This window comes from Meles meles, chromosome 21 (assembly GCF_922984935.1).
Source record: "Meles meles chromosome 21, mMelMel3.1 paternal haplotype, whole genome shotgun sequence".
Taxonomy (NCBI): Eukaryota; Metazoa; Chordata; class Mammalia; order Carnivora; family Mustelidae; genus Meles; species Meles meles.
This window is the reverse complement of record NC_060086.1, coordinates 41,628,858-41,649,579: the sequence shown is the minus strand read 5'-3', so window position 1 is coordinate 41,649,579 and position 20,722 is coordinate 41,628,858. Positions and strand designations below refer to the sequence as shown.

General features: G+C 51.0%; 1 protein-coding gene across 12 annotated transcripts in view; it reads left to right on the top strand.

Annotated features, from left to right (window-relative positions):
- The window catches only part of ZNF75A (zinc finger protein 75a), a 47,411-nt gene extending 27,009 nt beyond the window's left edge, over positions 1–20,402 (top strand). For 5 of the 12 annotated variants that reach the window (XR_006816666.1, XR_006816664.1, XR_006816662.1 and 2 more), the window contains 2 exons: positions 1,086–1,217; positions 2,616–3,415. Coding sequence is in view for 4 of the 12 variants with exons in the window: in XM_045993212.1 (XP_045849168.1) it covers positions 15,231–15,322; positions 15,596–15,722; positions 17,814–17,924; positions 18,108–18,703 (926 nt within the window). In the remaining 8 variants the exon portion in view is untranslated. Of the gene's footprint in view, positions 1–1,085; positions 1,218–2,615; positions 3,416–15,230; positions 15,323–15,595; positions 15,723–17,813; positions 17,925–18,107 lie in introns of those variants that run through there. The other 7 variants (XR_006816665.1, XR_006816663.1, XR_006816661.1 and 4 more) reach the window with 4 other exon arrangements.
- Positions 20,403–20,722: the final 320 nt, after the last annotated feature.

The following is a 20,722-nucleotide window of genomic DNA, read 5'->3' as shown; positions in this document are numbered from 1 at the left end:
TGTACCGGAGAAGAGAGCTGTAGGCTTGGAGGTGTTCCCTGCTGTGCACCTACTTCAGATTCCTCCTCCGGGGCCAGGACAGTGGTGAGGCTGTGGGAGTCCCTGGGAGGTAGGCAGGAAGGTACCCGACATAGTGAGCGCAGGGAGCAGCTAGTCCCCGTGGGGTCGGGGGAACACAGTGGAAGGTTGGGTTAATCAGGACTTGGAAGAGAGGCCCTGCAGAGCTGGGTCCCATCTTGGGGGGCTGGAGCCGGTGGCTCTGCCCGACTGGTGCTGGTGCTTGTGTAGGTCCGGTGAGGTGGTTCTGGGAGACGGAGTGTCCGCTTCATTGACGGTGTTGTATGCGGCCGCTAAAGAACCGGGTATAGCAGAGAACGAGGAGATACCAAATACTTCCTGAAGGAATGAATAAATGAATGTGCTCTCCAGTTCCTTCCTACCTGTCTCCTCCAGACTGTGCAGGGCAGCTGACAGGCGAGGGCTGGGCTCTTCCTTTCTCTGTCCGGCAGACTGGGGCATGAAGCGGTTTGGAGGGGCGAGGCAGCCCACTTCCAACAAGGCAAGCAGTCAGCAGTTGCCCCAGCTCCCTGGCTGCACCCGGGAGTGGGAGGAGCCTGCTGGAGAGGCTCCCTGAGCGCCTCGGATCCTTGTTGTTTCCCTGACTTCCGCTGGTTCCCTCATTAAGCAAATCCCGCTCCGTGACCAGGTATCCACAGCCCTTCCCTGCGGATCCACCCTGGCGCTGTCTGTCCTCCCCACCATGATGTCCAGTGGAGTCAGCTGTCCCGGGACAGGTCACAGTGAAACCCACCTGTTCGCCTTCACCCGGGCTCTGGAAAGATGCCCTTTTTCCCGTCTGCGTAGGGCAGCGTTGCGCCTGGGTCTCTGGGAACCGACCAGCGTAGGCTGTCGTGGGGTCCTGCTCGGGAACTGCGTGCAGGCGAGTGCGGGTGCCTGGGCAAGGCTCGACTGGAGGAGACGCTGACACGGATTCTTGGGACTTGCCTGCCTTCTCCTTCTTCCCTAAAACTAAAACTTTTCTTTGTTGTTTTGAGGAAAAAAATTGTTCTTGTTTAATTCCTCAGAAAGACTGAAGCAGCCACCGTGACACTTGCTTTCACCGTAATGAGAGAAAGTCCTACCGGCTTGTGTGCACAGGCCAGGAACCAGACGACGTGCCCATCTCCGACCACATTGAATCCATGGAAATTTCACAGGTTAACTACCTCTTCAGGATAATGGGTTATTGGTTGTTTCTTAGTACTCTTCAGTGCAGGTCCTTCCTCCTGCTCCCCTGTTTCCTTACACCTGTGATGTCCCCCCGCCGTGAGCATGCGGCCCCCCAAGGACCCAATTCCGCTGCTCCCCTGTATGTCCTCCTGTGCCGACACAGGCTCTTGAGGCCGTTCAGACACTTGTGGACCTCTGCATGAAGATAAAATCTTTTATTCTTTTTTTTTCTTAAGATTTTCTTTATTTCAGAGATAAAGATGGCACAAGCATGGGGGCAGGTGGCTGAGGCCGAGGGAGAAGCACACTCCCCAATGAGCAGGGAGCCCTACACAGGGCTTGATCCCGGGACCCCGGGATAATGACCTCAGCCAAAGGCAGACCCTTAACCAACTGAGCCACCCAGGTCCCCAAGGATAAAGTCTCTAATCGAGAAAATTAGCACCAAAAGCCGAGAGAGCACAGGGAGAAACACCATTATTTTCATTAGAAATAGTAATGCTTATAAACCTGTAGAAACCATTAAATATAATGCAAGAAACCAGGAACCTGGGTAGGCATGATAGAGAGGAGAAATCTTAGAAAGAGGAACCCAGATGGCACATTTGCTCTGAGATTAAGTGACTTAGAATAGTGGTACCCTGTGGCTTAAGCCATCCCTCCTGCTTTACTGTCTTCTCTGGGTGACTGGCGGAGAGAGCAGTGATGTACTCTGAGGTGGACATGGCAGAGAGCCGGTGCCTAGAGGTCATTATTGGATTAGGATATATCGAGGCTGTTCAGTTCCAGGTGTGCTTCCCATGAGCAGGGAAAAGGTCTTCTCTGACCTGCCCCAGAAACCATTCCCAGGCCTCTAGCCACCCATTCTCTCTCCAGGACAAGGTTACCCTTGTTTCCTGGCAGGACTGTGGATCCTGTGTGGATGTCCACGGTGACACAGGACTGGGGGTCACAGGCGGGCCTAGAAAGAGAGCTCGGCACACGTACGCTGATTCCTGGCCCTGCTGTGGTTCTTGAGATCCGCTTGTAAGTCTCTTGCCGAGCCACAGATTCGCTCACAGAAGCCTCTAGAAGCCGATAGATGCTTCGGGAGAGACTCACAGTAGGGGACTGATCTGTTGGCTTTCCTATATGCTCGTAACACGTGTCCCTTTTTGGGGTGTGCGTGTGTCCTCTGTGTGCCCCCGATGGTGGGTGAGGACGGGGTTCTTGGGGACACTTTTCTCACACCGAGAGCACTTGCAGGGCTTCTCCCCAGTGTGCGTCTTCTGGTGGGCACCGACGTGGGAGCTTTTCCCACATGTGCACAGGGCTGGGGGCTCCGCCCGCTCTGGACCCGCCGGTGAGCACTGAACTGGGAGCTGTTGTTGAATCTCTTCCCACAGACGGCGCACTGCTAAGGCTTCTCCCCGGTGTGGTGCTCTGGTGGACAGGGAGGCTGGAGCTGTGCTTGAAGCTTTTCCCACATTCCCCACAGCCATAGGGTCTCTCCACCCTGCGCGTCCTTAGGTGCGCAGTGAGCTTGGAGCGCTCGCTGAAGCCTTCCCTGCCTTCGCCGCACTCGTGAGGCTCCTCTCCTGTGTGGGCTCTGGTGCCGAATGAGGTAGGAACCTCGGCTAAAGCTTCTCCCACACTGCTGGCACTTAACGTTTTTTCCGGTTCGGGGACTGGCTGGGGGCGACAGGGAGAGCCCTGAGACTCGTCTCCCCCGCTCCAGAGACGCACGCGCACAGGTCTCCTCCCCAGCCCGGGGCGTCTGCTGCCTCCTGTCCTGGGACGGGGGTCTCCCGCCCGCTCCCCTGGAGAACATCCACGTTGCCCTCCTGGCTCAGGTTCACCCTTCTGGTCTCTCCTGGGCTCAGGGTTTTCACTACTTCTCCACAGGGCCTTCCTCACTTCTGCTTGCCCGAGTCATCTGTTTTTTGATTTTCTTTTTTAGTTTCGTTTTGGGTTTTTTTTTGTTTTTTTTTTTTGTTTGTTTGTTTTTTTAATCTCAAGACCTGAGGGAACAGAAAGACATGGGGCTGTGGAGAAAGAACAGGAAAACGAGGAAGGTCGCAGTTAAAGTACCATAAGGGAAAAATACATAAATGGAATTTTTTTTTTTTTTTAAGATTTTATTTATTTATTTAACAGAGGGAGAGAGATCACAGGTAGGCAGAGAGGCAGGCACAGAGAGGGAGAGGAGGAAGCAGGCTCCCCGCTGAGCAGAGAGCCCGGTGCGGGGCCGGATCTTAGGACCCTGAGAACATGACCTGAGCCGAAGGCAGAGGCTTTAACCCACTGAGCCACCCAGGCGCCCCCGTAAATGGAATTCTTTTTTTTTTTTTTTTTAATATTTTATTTATTTCACAGAGAGAGATCACAACTAGGCAAAGAGGCAGGCAGAGAAAGAGGAGGAAGCAGGCTCCTTGCGGAGCAGAGAGCCTGATGTGGGGCTCGATCGCAGGACCCTGGCATCATGACCTGAGCCGAAGGCAGAGGCTTTAACTCCCTGAGCCACCCAGGCGCCCCCGTAAATGGAATTCTTCACGGGATTCAGCCTTCTGATAAGTAATAGCCTACGTTTTTTTTCCAGTTTTACTATGTTCAAAGTCTAAACCTGTGGTCATGGGGAAAAGACCTGGAGATTCCATGGACTGTTCTCCTATGCTTTTTTTTTAAGATCTTATTTATCTATGAGAGAAAGCAAGTTATGTACACCAGCGAGGGAGTGGGACAAACTGGTTCCCCCCTGAGCAGGGAGCTCTACATGGGGCTCAATCCCAGGACCCTGGGAGCATGACCTGAGCTGAAGGCAGATGCTTAACCACCTTAGCCACCCAGACACCCCCTAATTGGAAACTTCTCCCAGGATTCAGCCTTTTGTTAAGTACTAGCCTAGTTTCATTATCTGATTTTAGTATTTACAAACTCCTAACCCTGGGCTCACAGGAAAATCACCCCTAGATTCCACCTACTGTCCTATACTACCCCTCTTTGTAATAGATTTTATTTATTCGACACAGAGACTGTGTGCACAAGTAGGCAGAGCAGCCGGCAGAAGGAGAGGGAGAAGCGGGCTCCCCGCTGAGCAGGGATCCTGACGCGGGGCTCCATCCCAGGAGCCCAGGATCACGACGGGAGCCGAGGCACACGCTTAACTGACTGAGCCACCCCGGCGCCCCTATACTGTCTCTTTTTGGATGTTCAGACACAGTGAGGCATCTGCGGCCGAGAGGCCAGCTCTGTTTCTGCCAGTCTGTCCCCAGGTCTCACCTCCACTCTCGACGGCCTCGCCGCCAGCGGCTGAGTAGCAACAGAATGCCCTGAGCTCGGCGGAAACGAGGGGAAAGCGTGCTGCCGGGACGCGGCCAGCACACACCGGGGTCCGGACAGGAGGGCGTTGCTGGAGCAGGAGGGAAGGGGAGAGAGGCCGGGCTGGAGGCCCACAGCAGTCTGAGGAAGCCGAGGACGGGAGCTGCACGGGGAAACGCCATGGGCTCCGTGAGAGAGGCCGGCGGAGGCGGACCTGGGCTCCGGAGGGCACGGGGAAAAGCCGCAGCGCTGAGCGCCAGCCTCTCTGGCCTGTACCGGGCCGTCCTTTGGGGCTGTGGGCTCGCAGCAGCGGAGGCAGCGCCCTCTTGACGGCGGGGTAACAGCCTCTGGGGGGACTTCCTGTCCCCTGGCTATCAGAGCCAAGAGTCCTACCTACTCCGTGTGGGAACAAGACCAGCAGGTCCCGTCTCCTACCTTCCCGGCCAGCTTCCTGGAAGTCCCCTTCCTCCCCGGCCGCGCCGTCCGCCCAGGCCCCTTCTCCGAGCTCTGGACTTCCCGTTCTGCCGACTCGGCTCTCCGGACTCCGCAGCCCTTCCCTCGTGGCCGGGAACAGCGCGGCTCGCCACCTTGGGCGCAGAGGCCCGGGAGCTTGACCGGGCATCCACGGCCTCATGAAGGACACGAGGCTGCGGCACCCGGCCCGCCCCCGCCTCGCGGCACGGGGACCGCGGGCTGTTGAACTTGGCGCGAGACAGCTCTGGGGCCCGCAGAACGCCCTGCTCCCCGAGACGGCCTGCCGCCGCCCTGTAGGTCTGGCTGTGCTGACGAGTCCGAGTTCCTCATGAAGTTGAGTGTCCCAGAGGATGGCCAGGAGGGTCTCGGTCTCCTTGTCACAAATGCATAGTCCTGGGCCCCACTTGCACCCACTGTATCTGAAGCTGGGGATGTGCCTGAGCACGCCCCCTAGCGGAGTCTGAGCGCACCAGAGTCTGGGGACCATGGCGAGCGCCAGTGGAGTCTGTGTGGTGAGAAGCTCCTTCCAGCAGATTGTTGGCGTAATTGCCGTTTATTTAAAAAACCAGAAACGGGCGCCTGGGTGGCTCAGTGGGTTAAAGCCTCTGCCTTCGGTTCAGGTCATGATCCCAGGGTCCTACAATCGAGCCCTGCATTGGGCTCTCTGCTCAGCAGGGAGCCTGCTTCCTCCTCTCTCTCTGCCTGCCTCTCTGCCTACTCGTGATTTCTATCTGTCAAATAAATAAATAAAATCTTCAAAAAAACAAAAAACAAACAAGCTATGAATTGCTTCATTCTAAAGCCGTATATGCACGTTACAGAAAAACATGTTTCACAGGGGGTGGGGGAGGCTTTAAGCCTCACCACCCAGAGATGACCCTTGTCCTCCTAAAAATACCACAGTAACTCAAGCCTTTCGGTTTTTTTCAGACCAGCATATATGTCCCAGAAATCCATAGCAAGAATCCTAGTACGGAAGTGGCTCATTCTGTGGACTTAATAACAGAACTTCAGGGAACACACACAAGTCTGATCAGGAAGAGTTTCCAGGAAGAGGGATCTGAGCCCGAAGCCAGGATGAGCCGCAGGAGCGGGCCTGGGCGCGTGGTGAGTCCTGCCCCTTCACATTCAGCCTGAGCCTCAGCAACCACACACCAGAGGGCAGGGATGTTCCCAAGGATTCTAAGAAAATAAATGCTGAGATTTATAATGATACACTCATTGTTTCATCTGCTTAAAAACCCTACTACAGATAGATTTGTTAGACAGTTTTCTGTTTCAACAGATGTCAGCCGACGTAAACAGCATGAACAGGTCATGTTTTTCTGTAGGACATGGATTAAATAAAGTGCTGGCTTTTAAAAGGGAGTCGGCATGCCTGGCTGTCTTCAGTCAGAAGAGCATATGACTCTTGGTCTTGTGTTGCGCGTTCGAGCCTCGTATCAGGTGTCGAGATTACTTACATAAGTAAGATTTTAAAAATGAGAGTTACTGAGCCCCTACAATGGAAGCTCCTAAGTCAGCATGAAAGGCAGCAAGGCTGTGGGCGCTCTTGAAATGTGCACAGCCGCAGTGCTTTGCTGGAAGACATGGACGAAGACAGAGCCTTGGGCTGCCCCTGCCGTGGATTAGTCAGACATGAAACAGAACTAAGTACTGTTACAGCCTTGAAACATGCTCCGTGAGGGAGAGTCAGCAAGGGAAGTCATGTGTTGTAGGATACCTTTTTAAGAAATTACAGAAAATGTAATTCAAAGGAAAGAATTTTGGGGGGTGAAAATGTTTTGGAACTGGATAGAAGTGGTGATTTTTTATTTATTTTTATTTTTTTAAAGATTTATTTATTTGACAGAGATCACAAGTAGGCAGAAAGGCAGGCAGAGAAAGAGGGGGAAGCAAGCTCCCTGCTGAGCAGAGAGCCCGATGCAGGACTCGATCCCAGGACCCTGAGATCATGACCTGAGCCGAAGGCAGAGGCCTTAACTCACTGAGCCATCCAGGCAACCCAATCTTTCTTAAGATGTTATTTATTCACTTGTCAGGGCGCAAGCTGGGGGAGAGGCAGGCAGAGAGAAAAGCAGGCTGCCCACTGAGCAGGGAGCCCGATGCAGGGCTCTGTCCCAAGACCCTGGAATCATGACCTGAGCCAAACACAGATGCTTAACTGAGCCATCCAGGCACCCCTAAGGGTGCTGCTCGTACAATACTGTGACTGTTCCCTCAGAGATGCCCTGCGCTCTTCCTGTCCGCCTCGCGGTCCCTGTCCAGCCCGTCAGCTGCTCATTCCTGTCGAGCACTTATCCCAGAGTAGCTTTCTTCCTTCACCTGTCGTCCGTTTCCCCATGGAGTGTGGCTCCTGCAGGCCAGGGACCACGCCTGTCAGGTTCACTGTGAAATCCCCAGCACGTGGCACGTGGCACACACTCGGAGCCACCTGCGACTTTCAGAGCCACCTGTGTCCGTCATGTCCCAAGCTTCTAACGGGCCCTTAGTGAGCGAGGGGTGGTGGGGAGAGGCGGCTGGCGTCCTGACGCGTGCTACCAACCTGCTCTGCCCGTCCCATCCCAGATGGGTTTCAGGTAGCTCTTTTAACCCCGACATTCCTGTACCGTCTCGCTCCTGTGAACAGCTTGGCTCTGAAATGGTGGCCACGAGGGAGAGACCGACCCCACAGAGAGAGGGCAAGGGGGCCTGGAGCAGGAGGACAGTCAGATGTAGGGGCTCCCGCTCGTCACCGGCCCAGGCTCTAACTCCGTCCACGTGCTCCTGCTTGCCCTTCTCTGCTCCCTCCTAGCTTAGTAATTGTCCCGACCCCATGGATCCTTCAGGAACTTCCTCAGCCTGGACCCTGATGTCCCCACCACACAGCTCTGCCTTCCCCACATTATGGCAACACCGCTCTTCCTCCCGCAGCCCGAGGATACATCTGCCTCCTCACGGGCATCTCCCGTTCCAGGCACGTAGTCTCTGCACCCAGCGAGCTGCTTCCTGTTGACTGCAGAGGGGCTCAGCCTACAGCGTCCCTCTGGCCCACACTCCTCTACTCTGTGCCTCTCCCAGACTTGGGATTGGGATCCCAGTTGCCTTCTTCCCACAAACTCCTACAACCCAAGCCAAGTTCCTTTTCTTCTCCTGTGCCTCTCACACCTCCCTTCTCCCAAAATGTACAAGATCGTTACACTGACCGCATGTCCGACCTAGTCCCTAAGTGGAAAAGTGACTACTTTGTGAAACTCGTCACTATCCCATACCAACCCCTTAATCCTGGCAGCAGGAGCAGCTCTAATGCAACTTTATTTAGTGAATAACACACGGCATCTGCCCTCAAGGAGGCTTTCGGCAAGAGACGCTGGATTTTAACTCACCAACTCTAATTTTCCTGATTCCCTGGGTGAGGGATAGTTGTCCTTTCCCTGACCTTCTGTTGGAAAGTATTCTGAGGTTTTACATTTGTATTAGGGACCTTAAACATAAACTGAATATATCCGTGTCTATGTTATTGCAGCAAACGAGAAATTCTCCCCAAAGACGAAGGGCAGGGAGCACCCCAAGCCAGCCCGTATTTCCGGGAGCAGACAGAGCACTACTGCATTTCTCAGCTCGGCTCCTCTCCCCTAAGCAGATTCCTGTGCTTCTTGCTCGGTTCTTCACGACGAAACTCAGAAGGTTCTGAATGCCTGTCCTCACCTGCTGGCCAGATGCGCTCTGTACATCCTCAATCAGAGCCACAGCTTCCTTGCCATTTCTAGACACTGCTCCCTCATACACGCCCGATCTCAAGAGATATGAAACATGGAGAGGATCGTGAAAGAGTATGATTGTGAATAGGGTGTAGAGCAAATGCAGCCTAATATCAAGCAACCATCCTTAAGGGAACTAATCAGTGATAAATAATATACATGGAAAAAGAAAAAAGAATTGGTCAGGAGCAGCATTATTAACTCTAGCCGGTCACACAGCAAAACCGTTCAGCCCAACAAGGCAGTTGTGTGGTATCTCGGGACACAGTGCAGGTCTTTGCTGTCATCGCTCCCCAGCTGTACGTTCATCATTTTTCAGGCAGCGCCCAGGCAGGGGAATGTGATTTCAAAAGGAACAACTGGTGGGATGTTGGTGGGCTCCACAGCAAGGGAAAGGAACCCTGGCACAGACTTCAGACTATGAAAATCATTACTGGCCCTCTTTCACGGCTTCCCAGTTTGTGCTGCCTTCTTGCATTCACGGGCTGTCTTTTCCCACTTTTCCTCCCCCAACCACCTCCACACCCAGGTTCCAGCGATGCTCCAGGATTTACTTTATTAAAAATGCAGTCTCTTCACCATGCGAGGCACCTGGTGAGAGGGCTACAAGAACTTACGTTCTCACTGTTAAGTCTCCCTCCAAATGTAGCCCGATCACACTTAGTGAACTCATATGATGGATCTTCTCACACCCCAATCTTTCCCAGCTTTCCCTCTGCGTGGATGTGGACCCACTCCGTGGAGCGGACAGATCAGGTTCAAAGTCTCTTACCATTTCCCCAACCATAAGTCAACCTTCACTTCCTTGGACTCCCGCCTTGCTCAGCCTAGGCCTCCCCTCTTCCTAGCCTCTGTACTCCTGACAGTCAGGAAAGTGCCCCAGTGCTTTGGCCAGATTCCTTGCAGCAAAGACTCTGCCCTGTGCCCTCCAGCCCTGGCTGCACGTAGTGTACCAATAAGTAAGCTGTTGCCTGGCGAAGGCTGACGCTAGGGGAGTCCTGCGATTAGAAGACACCGACAACCCGAAATGCCCGGATCCTGAGAAGTAGGGTTCACGACCTCTGGCAGAGACTGCAGGGACACAAGATGGAAAGGGGGTTCCCATCATCCAGGGAGCATGCCATCGTGCACGCAGCGGGAGCCAAGACGGCAGGGGACCTAAATCCCGTACTAGGGGCCGCCGCCCGTCGCTCGTGGGACCCGGGCCGAGCCGCGGCTCCCTGTCCCTGCCAAGGATACCACAGACAGAACCCGTCACGCCGGCTGGAACCTACCTCATCAGGAAAACGTGATCGTTGTGAGGGACACACGGCCCAGAGGAGGGAACAAGCCCTCGGGGGCCGCTGATCCTGACCGGGACGAAAGCCCCGGGAAGGCCGAAGGCCCCGCGTGCGCAGGGGCGGCGACCCTCGCCGGGCTGGGCTCCGAGGACCGGCGCCGCCCGAAGGCCACGCAGGCACTAGCCGGACGCTCAGGGCCTTCCCGTGCGGGACGCGAGGCGGCGACAGCCGCTCGGCGAGCCGCGTGGAGGCCCCTCTAGGCCGCGCCGGGAACGGGACACTCGGTAGCATTAACTCTTTCCGACCGCCAGGGCGGCACCGGATTGAAAGCGGGTTTCCTCCGCGAGGGTGGGGCCCGCGGCGCGGCGGCTCGAAGCCCCGCCCCGGAAGGGCGTCAGTCCGCTTCCGGCCGGAGCGCGGTGTCGTGTGGGACCCGGGCGGGGACGCGGGCCTGACAGCCGGTACTGAGGCGGGTCGTGCGCGTGGCGGGGCCCGCCTGGGAGCAGCGCGGGGCGAGGGCCGCGGCCTTCAGGTGAGCGGGTGGCAGGGGGAGCGGCGTGGGCCCCGGAGCTCCCGAGGAGCCCCGGCCGCTGCACGGTGGCGGCGACGAGGCAGCCATTGTCCGTGGGCGGCGGTGATTTCGGGCCGGGCGGCCGCAGGCTGACGGCCGGACCGTTTCAGGGAGCCCCGCTGTCGGGCTCCGGAGACCATCCTGTTGTCCGCCTTTGCGGAGACGGCGTCGGGGCCGCGGCGGCCAGCTTCCCGACTCGCTGGCCGGAGTTTCCGCGGGCCGGGGACCCGGGCGGTGCAGCCTCGAAGATGTCAGCCTCTGCCGGTGCCGGAGCGCGACAAGCGTCCGGTGCCCGCTGAGCCGGCCGGGCAGCCGGCCGCCGACCGTTTGAGAATATCGTGGCGTCCTGGGCGAAGTTGGGAGCCGTTCGTGCGGCCTCAGGCCAGGGAAGGGGAGGTCCCGGACTCTGCTCAGTCTCGCCTGGAGTTCTGAATGAGCGTCGAAGAAGGGAAGGTGGGCCGAAGGGTCACGTCAATCCCACCAACTCCCCTTCTCTCGTCCTTTGCGGCTTGGCCTTTGGATAAGCGTTTTGTAAGCCAAGGTCAGCTGTGGTTTTTCTGGGCCAAGGAAAGAGGTTTAGAAACACAGGACTGGATCTTGTGCTCGGCTCCCTTGCTGGTGCTTGCGGGGAAGTGTCAAACAAGAGTGTGGAGCATCTAGTTGCTGAATGCGGGTTTGCCGTCTTAGACTAGGACTGCTTTTTCCCTCATTACTTTCCTCCTCCTCTGGTGTCACTTCTGTGTCCCAGCTGTCCTGCCAGTATTTGTAGAGTGGAAAGGAGAATCTGGAATGTTCCACGCACTGAAGACTTCGTCTTCACAAGAGGATGAAGGGTCAGAGAAGTTGGACCCCCTTGCTAGAGACAGAAGACTGGGGTGACACGTTCAGATTTAAGGGGAACTCAGAATATTCCCCCGATCCTCCCTTGGCCTGGGGTAGCTGAGGTGGGAAGCACAACAGTGAAGTCTTTGGAGACTCCCCATGCCTCTTGCAGCCAGAGGGTGTAAATGTTCTCACTGCTAACCTTTCTTGAATCATTACTTTTGCAAAGACCAAGTCCTCAGTGGGTATTTGTCTGTCAATGAGCTGTGCATTATTTCAAGTGGATAATAGAAGAAGGAAGGGTCTGGCAGTGGATTCTTTAAAAGGAAAGGAGGTGCACCTCGGTGGCTCAGTGGGTTATGTGGCAGCATTTGGCTCAGGTCATGATCTGGGGGTTCTGAGATAGAGCCCCGTGTCAGGCTCCCTTCTTATCAGAGCGTATGCTGCTCCGTCTGTCCTTCCCCCTGCTCGCTCTTTCTCTCACTCAAATAAGAAAAATCTAAAAAAAAAAAAAAAAAAGGAAAGGAAGGCAGATTTTTCTGTTCCTTTTTCTCCAGTTAGGAGTAGTGGATAGTAAAGTTCATGTGACTTCCTTACTGATGCGCACTTTTTCTCCTGTTCACTGTTTTAGGAAGAAGATCCTTTACTTAATTATGTTCCAGGCAATACATGGTCTCAGTTGCCATCAAAGGTGATAATGGGTGAAAACTAGAAAAGTATAACACAGGAGACCACTTAGAGAGGCTTCTCAGTCAAGGAGAAAACGTGTTAAGACAGCGTGAGTATACGCAGTCTATACAGCCCTGCTTATCTGTGCTTTGCTGCATGCAGATGGGTGGGAGCCACTCTGTCAGCCCTAGCAGTTGCCACAACTTTTTTTTGTTATGGTAATTTCCCCACATTTTGTAGTTAATACCTACTGGTGGTCCAATATCTCTGTTCATCTTTCAGTCATTTTTTTTAGTGTTTCATACTTCTGCCATCTGTACTCAGCTTTTTTCCTTTTTCTACCACTTACCCCCTAACCAAACATAAGTTTTTTCATAATAGGTGCTTATTTATTTGTAGGGTACAGTCGGGAGCTTGGAAAAGAGGCCGTGCTCTTCAAACTGGAGATGTTCTAGGCTTCAAGAGGAAGGCATGAGAGTCACTGCCAATGGACGTGTCCCATGATGAATTTTGGAGTATACACCAGGGGCTACGAGAACAACTGAGCTAGAATTCTCGTAAGGAGACTGAGCCTGTCTGTGAGACAGGGCAGGACATGATAATTACTAATTCCTAGGAACTGATAGGAATTTTTGCAACCAGAATGTTGTATTTTCTATGAGTTGAGAACTGTAGATCTGTAAATAGACATATAAACAGTTACAGTGGTTCCTGGGTGTCGATAGAGTAGACCAGTTGTGAGTGAAGTTGGACATTGGCCTATGATACAGCGGTATCTATACCACTGAACTCCAGTAATAACACCATGAACTCTGCTTTAGAAAACTATAGAGAATAGGAACCATCTCATTCTCATAAAGTACAGAAGAAATTGAGATCAGAAATGGGTTATCAGGGGGCGCCTGGGTGGCTCAGCGGGTTAAAGCCTCTGCCTTCGGCTTGGGTCATGATCCCAGGGTCCTGGGATCGAGCCCGGCATCGGGCTCTCTGCTTGGCTGGGAGCCTGCTTCCTCCTCTCTCTCTCTCTGCCTGCCTCTCTGCCTACTTGCCTACTTGTAATCTCTATCTGTCAAATAAATAAATCTTTAAAAAAAAAAAAAAATGGGTTATCAGTAACAGAATATGAATAGAACTGTGTCTAGGGAAAACTAATGATAAAAGATCTTATCTTTTATCATACACTGGGTTCCTTGAGTACTTCATTTTTAAATATGTATGACTATGTTGCTTGATTGAGAACCATTTATTTCATGAGAGGAAACTAAAAAGGGTTTTTCTTTCACTAAGTCACTCCTGAAAAACAGAGAGCCTGTTTTAGGTGTTAGTTGATAATTTGGCTCTTACTTGCAACAAGAAGGCTACTTTAAGACACCATGCACAGTAGCAAATGTATCCTGTCTCTGGTGAAAAGATTGGTATTGTCTGTATTTTAGAAATAGGATTAGAATGTTCATAGAAGTGAGAGAAATTTCCTCTGGCTCTTTTCTGTCCACAGCTGTGCCTGTTCACCAGATCCTGGGCTTTTTCTGAGAAGACAGACACCAAAGACTGGACAATGGCACCTGAGCTCGTGCCTGAGTCCCAGGTGAGCTCTGCGATCCAGCTGTTGAGGGCTGCCTTTCCCTGCTGCCCAGAACACACACTGCCCCGCTCACAGGCATATTAGCCCCGGCGTTCTCCCTGGGGGACTGGGCATCTCCTAGGCTTTTGATGATTCCTTGGTTTTGCTTTCTGCCTTCTCACGTAAAAAAAAAAAAAAAAAAGTGGGGCACCTCAGTGGCTCAGTTGGTTGGGTGTTTGCCTTTGGCTCGGGTCATGATCCCAAGGTCCTGGGATTGGGGCCCATGTGCTTCACCCTTTCCATTTCCACCCGCTGCTGATGCTCTTTTTTGCTATCTCTTGTAATCTGTCAAATAAATAAATTTTTTAAAAATCCTTTAAAATGGGGGGGGGGTGGCTATTAATTCCTTGAGTGCCCAGGGTCAACCATGGGCCAGGCGGTAGGGCTGCTTCTGCAGCACAAGTACTGAGCTGAAGCCCATTGTCTTCTTTAGAGCTTGTTGACATTTGAAGAAGTGGCCATGTATTTTTCCCAGGAGGAATGGGAGTTACTGGATCCCGCTCAGAAGGCCCTCTACAGTGATGTAATGCGGGAGAACTATGAGACTGTCATCTCTCTAGGTAAAGACCCTCCCTCTCCCATTGGGTACAAGTTGAGTAATCTGTCATGTTCTCTGCTTACCGGGAGTGTACTCCCCTGAGAGGCTGTGTTCCCATAACGGGTTGTTTTTCAAGCAGATGGTGTGTGGACAGGGGAAAGGTGTATCCAGATCACCTGGGGCGCTTTGTCCAAGTGCACAAGGTCATTCCTTGTCCTAAAATTCTTGATCCCTTCCTTCCCTCCAAATCTGTTCCTTTTTTACCGTTCCCATCCCCATACAAGTTACCATCATTTACTTATTCAAAATGTAACAGTAGAAAAACAAAGTCATCCTTAGCCATGATCTTGCCACCACAACCCACTAGTAATGCGTGCGTCACTCTCCATTTGGCTACACCTTCATAGTGCAGGCAGAGTGCAATTGTGTCTTGTCCTTTACTGTTTTAAAGTCCTCATCAAATCATGAAATTTCTGTGCTGTAAATCTTTGGACGTCTTCTCACACATCCATATTCCTTATCGAGGTACCCAGGAGCCTGTAAGATCTGGCTGCTACTCACCTTCCTGCTCTCGTCTTTCCATTGGTGTTTTTGTTCTGTTGTCTTTATCCACAATGATTTTTCTGTTGCTTGAACTCACCAAACTAACTTCTACCTTTCCGTTTCTATTGCTGGCACGTTGAGCCTGAGTTCTACATTTTTAAACACCTCTAATTTTTGCATAACTGAAAACATTTTACATAAGAAAAAAGATTTCCTTTCACTGACTATATGAAAACTGTAACAGTAAACTGGGGAAATGCTTTAGGGGTGATTACGTGCTTGATTTTTGTTTACTCTTATAAGCCACCAGGTGGTATCACTCCACATTTGTGAGTGTGTGCCGTATGTACTAAAGGACGCAGGACCTTCTGTATGTCAGAAATGAGGTGAGGATGTTCACAGACAAAAGCACAAGAAAGTTTTGCTGGTTCTTTTCTACCCACAGCTGTGCCTGTTCACCACATCCTAGCCTTTTCTGAGAAGACAGAGACCAAGGACTGGACAATGGCCCCTGAGCTCGTGTTGCCTGAGTCCCAGGTGAGCTGTGCGATCCAGCTGTTAAGTTCTGTCTTTCCCTGCTGCCCAGGGCACACACTGCCCCGCTCACAGGCATGTTAGCCCCAGTGTTCTCCCTGGGGAACTGAACACCTCCTAGGCTGTTGATGATCCCTTGCCTTTTTCCTTTTTTGCCTTCTCACTTAAAAAAAAAAGTGCTATTAATTCCTTGAGTGCCCAGGGTCAACCATGGGCCAGGCGGTAGGGCTGCTTCTGCAGTGCAAGTACTGAGCTGAAGCCCATTGTCTTCTTTAGAGCTTGTTGACATTTGAAGAAGTGGCCATGTATTTTTCCCAGGAGGAATGGGAGTTACTGGATCCCGCTCAGAAGGCCCTCTACAGTGATGTAATGCGGGAGAACTATGAGACTGTCATCTCTCTAGGTAAAGACCCTCCCTCTCCCATTGGGTACAAGTTGAGTAATCTGTCATGTTCTCTGCTTACCGGGAGTGTACTCCCCTGAGAGGCTGTGTTCCCATAACGGGTTGTTTTTCAAGCAGATGGTGTGTGGACAGGGGAACGGTGTATCCAGGTCCCTTGGTTAGCTTTGTGCAGGTGCACACTCCATGTGCTATGTGGATGTCTTGATTTATTTTTTCTCCTTCCCCAAATCTGTTTTCATGTATCTCTCTTCTCAGTCAAGAGCATTCACCCAGCAGCTACGAGGAAGGAACACGCGGTCATCTTTACTGTGTCTCGCCCTCATACCGCATGTTAGTGCATCACTGTCCTTCAGGCTCCATCACGGGGTAGCCCGAGCGCAGCCATGCCTCATCTCCCGGTGCTGTTAGCGTCCCGGCTTAAGCCGGCAGCATGTGTAACCAGCCTGACCTGGGCACTTTCTGACTGGTGCCCCTGCCTCTTGCCGTCCCACACTCTTCCCCACACAGCAGCCGGAATCTTTCAAAAACCTGGTCAGATCATGACATTTGCCATTCAAACCTTATGGTGAATTCTCACCACGTTCTGAATAAAATCCACACCTTACTGAAGTGCTTCAGGTCCTCCAGGATCTGACCCCACTCCCCTCCCTGCCCTCACCTGCTGCTACTTGTGCCCTCGCTCAGTCCTCTTGAGCCTCACTGGTCTTTCTGTTTCTTGAAATTGCCATGGTGGTTTCTACTTTCCCCTTTCCTCTGCCTGGCGCACTTTTCTGCCACATGGCAAAACTCACCTCTACATTCCTGCTGCAATACCAGTTTTTCAAAGAGGCCTTCCCTACTCCCTCATCTAAAGAAGCTTCAGCCAAGCAGAATCTTAAAATGCTCAGTTGTCCTGCTTTAGTTTTCTACAGAATATTTACTATGTGCAGACAATTTCGTTTATTTATCGCTTTGAGCAAACTCCCATAAGATCAGGGCGCTTTAGGGGCATCTAGGTGGCACAGTGGGTTACGGGTCTGCCTTTGGTTCAGTTCCTGATCTCAGGGTCCTGGGATTGAGCCCTGCTTTGGGCTCCCTGCTCATCGAGGAGCCTGCTTCCCCCTGTCCCTCTGCCTGTAGCTCCCCTGTTTGTGTGCTCTCTCTCTTTCTGTCAAATAAAATCTTAAAGATCAGGGTGCTTTGGCTTAATTACCACTAACTATATCGTTAGCTCAAAAAGCGTACCTGGCACATTATTTCCAGTCAGTACATATTGATTGAATGACTGAGTGATGAGTACTTCCCCAACTTGGTGATGTATATTTAGAAAAGTTTCTTTAAGGAATGCTGGTCTGTTTTTTCCATCTGAACAAGAACCAGTGAGCCATAGGAGTGGGGGGACTCCTTCCTAATCCAGTATGTGGTGCACAAAAGCTAAGTAAAAAGCAGGGATCCCTGAGTAGCTCAGTTGGTTAAACCTTTGACTCTTGATTTCAGCTGAGGTCACAATCTTATGGGCCATTAGATTGAACCGTGTGTCAGGCTGTACACCCCGAGGGGAGTCTGCTTAAAGATTCTCTTCCTTTTCCCCTCCCCCCACTTGTGCACCTGTCTGTTCACTCTCTCTCTAAAAATAAATAAATCTACTCTTTTAAAAAAAAGAGCTAAATACAAATTTACTGTTACCATGACAGGAACCACTAGTGCATACCACATGCAGCCCACTGATGTTCCCCTTGCTCAGCTGGACTTGGGCTAATCCTAAGGAACTAATGGGTGTAACCTGTATTCCTTGTAGACTCTGGGGTTTGGTTCAGCCGTGTTTGAATATAGGATGATCTTGGTGAAGGGCACTGTAGATAGATTCCCATGCCCTTTATCCTCTCCGTGGGTCCAGCTTAGGTTTATTTTCACTCTCCACTTTGTGTATCCACCCAGAAGTATAGTGTGATATAAACCTGAAACCAGATAGTAGAGTCTACACATCCGACCGTTCGGGTAATGCACTGTAAACTATCCTTTGCTTTTACTGAAATACTGTGGAGTTGGTGGACAGTTATTGAGTGGCTAGTTGGGTTCCCAGGCCTTGACGTCCTTTTTTCCATTTCACAGCATTATTTGTGCTCCCCAAACCCAAAGTGATCTCCTATCTAGAGCAAGGGGAGGAGCCATGGGTTCAAGGGCCCTTGGAGTTCAAGAACAGTCCCGGAGAGCTGCCTTCAGGTAAGTATACCGTGGGAAGAGAACAAATGTGCCTTGATAGCAACCTTCGCAGGGATTTAACATTTAAAATTTAAAATTCTGCTTATCTGTATTTTTAAAGTCAGTAACCATTAGATTTTTCTCTCTATTCCTGTAGTTTTGCTTTGCCATACAGTTGGCTGATTGTTATGTTTATTCTCACAGGGTTAAAGGTCAAAACTGACGCTGAAAACCATCGGCCTGTGTGTCTTTCTGACTTAGAAATACAAGCACCAGGAGACATAGTATCAAAAAAGACCCGAGTGAAAGTTCCCCAGAAAACAACAGGCAAAGAAAATCATGGTGATGCACATAGGATGGGGAAGTGGCATCAGGAGTTTCCGGTTAATCAGACAAAGGAGCTTTCAATCTGGGAAGAAGAGCTGCAGAGACTCATGGATCTTCACAAGAAAGCTCGTGCAGTAGAGAAGCCTTTTACATGCCAGGAGTGTAGGAAAAACTTCAGACTTACCTCTGATCTTACTAAACACAAAAAAATTCACACCGAAGTGAAGCCGTATAAATGTCAACATTGTGGTAAGAGCTTTAGAGGGAAATCAGATCTTAATAAACACATAACAATACACCAAGGAATAAAACCATATAAATGCTCTTGGTGTGGGAAAAGCTTCAGTCAAAATTCAAATCTCCATACACACCAAAGAACTCACACTGGAGAGAAACCTTTTATGTGTTATGTATGTGGAAAGAAATTCAGTCAGAATTCCCACCTTAGTAAACACCGGAGAACCCACATGTAGCATAAGCATGAGAAAGTTTAGCAGGAATTCCAGCCTTCGTGCAGACCAGAAATACTACCACTGAACAGAAGGAAGTCTATCCAGTGTCCTTAGTCTGAAGAAGTTCACCAAGTAGAGCTTAGCCCTGAGGTTTATGAAAAATATAAAGTTATAAAGCATGAAGAATTCATCAACGGAAAATTTGGTGATAAAAACATGTTTCTCAGAAATGAATCAAGGGAGACTCTGCAGGGGACGTGTTAGTTGTACTACTTACGTTTTTACTAATAAATCAGGGAATTCCTAACAAGAAAGGTGTTCAGAGAACATTCTGAGTACAGAATGTATTATTTCATGATTGTTCCTGGCAATTAGCAAATTCAGCTTCAAATAGCAAATATACTCATGAATTAATCAGTCTTCTGTGATCATAGTGTTGGTTTTACATGGATCTCCCAGCCACTTTCAACACATGACGGAAACAGTTATAGCGTGGGCTTCCAAAACAAGAAAGAATAACCTGCATGTTTAATTGGATACCATTGCCTTCATGTTATTAAGCTTACCAATTTCAAGAGTCCTATGGTTCAAAGAAGTTCTGTTACCAAGTTTTCCAAGAACCAAATTGGATTTTCTTCCTCTCCTTTGTCATTGGACACTGTTCCCCACATTGGATATCATTTGAATTCCTTCTTGAACATTTTAGTTCTTGAATCCTTTTAGGACCATTTTTACTATGATGAAATGCTATTTACTTCACCACTAGGGAATCTTCCAGAAGAAGTAATAGTGCACTGACTTACACCTCTGATTGGTGGTGTTTGATAGAGGAAAATGCCAAGATCGTATGGAAACGGGTTGGAATTTTTAGCCATGGATTATATATTATATGTAAAGAAGATTGTAATAAAAGAAACTAGACATTTTTCCCCCTCATAATGTCAACCATAAATATTAGCACCTGAGGTCTGAACAGAAATTTAGGGAAGTTCAATCAAATCAGGTTTTTGTTCATTGGCTTTTTAATTCAGTTTTTGTTTATAAGAACAAAGAGGGTTGTTTCAAAACTGGAGTGTGCGCTGCAGGCAGGTTGTGGTTCACTGGGCGTGGAAGAAGGTTGGGTTTCCAGAAGGAAAGGTTTGGGAATTGGTGCTGAGTGGTGGACGAGGAGGGGTGAATCTGCATGCATGTTGGTTGTCTTACACTGTGAACCGGTGTTAAGCCGGCAGGGTCTCCCTGTGTCTGTTTTGTACACAGTGTGTAACAACAGCCTTCGGGGGTGAACGGTAGGTGGCTGAACTCCTCTGTGGGCTGTGCATCTTCTTACTGTCTACGGCAGTGACTCCCCCGTGTTCCTGTTAGAGCTTTAGGTGGTGTCAGGAAGGGGGTTAAATGAGCTCCCGAACACCTTACAAACAATAAGGTTAGGGCTCCCGATGCAGGGACTTGTTCAAGACCCTGTTGCTCTGGGTCCACTGGCTGTCAGCTGCATCAGGGAGGCCCGAAGGCAGGATGAGCGGGATGTGCACGTTCTCCCTGCAGGGCCGGGCTGGATGACATTGTGCTGTGTCTGCTTCTAAGTTCTGAAACTTTCTCAGTGGCTTGATTGGTTCCCGAAACACGTTGTTCTCCGTGTGTTCTGTGAAAGAGAGGAAACTGTTTCAACTCAGGGCTGTTCTAGGGATTTAGAGGGATTGGTGGAAGAAGAGGCCCTCGCAGCCGGGCCCATGCGAGATGCTCGATCGGTGTGCATTGGCTTCCCTTTCCCCTCTCCCCAGTGATGTGCTGGGCAGACCGACCGCAGGGAGGAAGCAGTTGTGCTTATGGCTGTTCTCAGCTCCTTTGAGGAGTCGAGCACGGCTGGTGCTGATGATGCTCCGTTGGTTTGGTCCTTGCCTCAGTACGTTATGGTGTAAGTCGCCTGAGCTGTGGCTCCGGTGCTCTCGGCAGGATTTTATTTTCTTCCCCAAGAAGAGCTACGCCAAGTCTTACTTCTTAGGCATAGGCAGCTCCGAAGCTCTCGTCTGCATAGCTGTTACC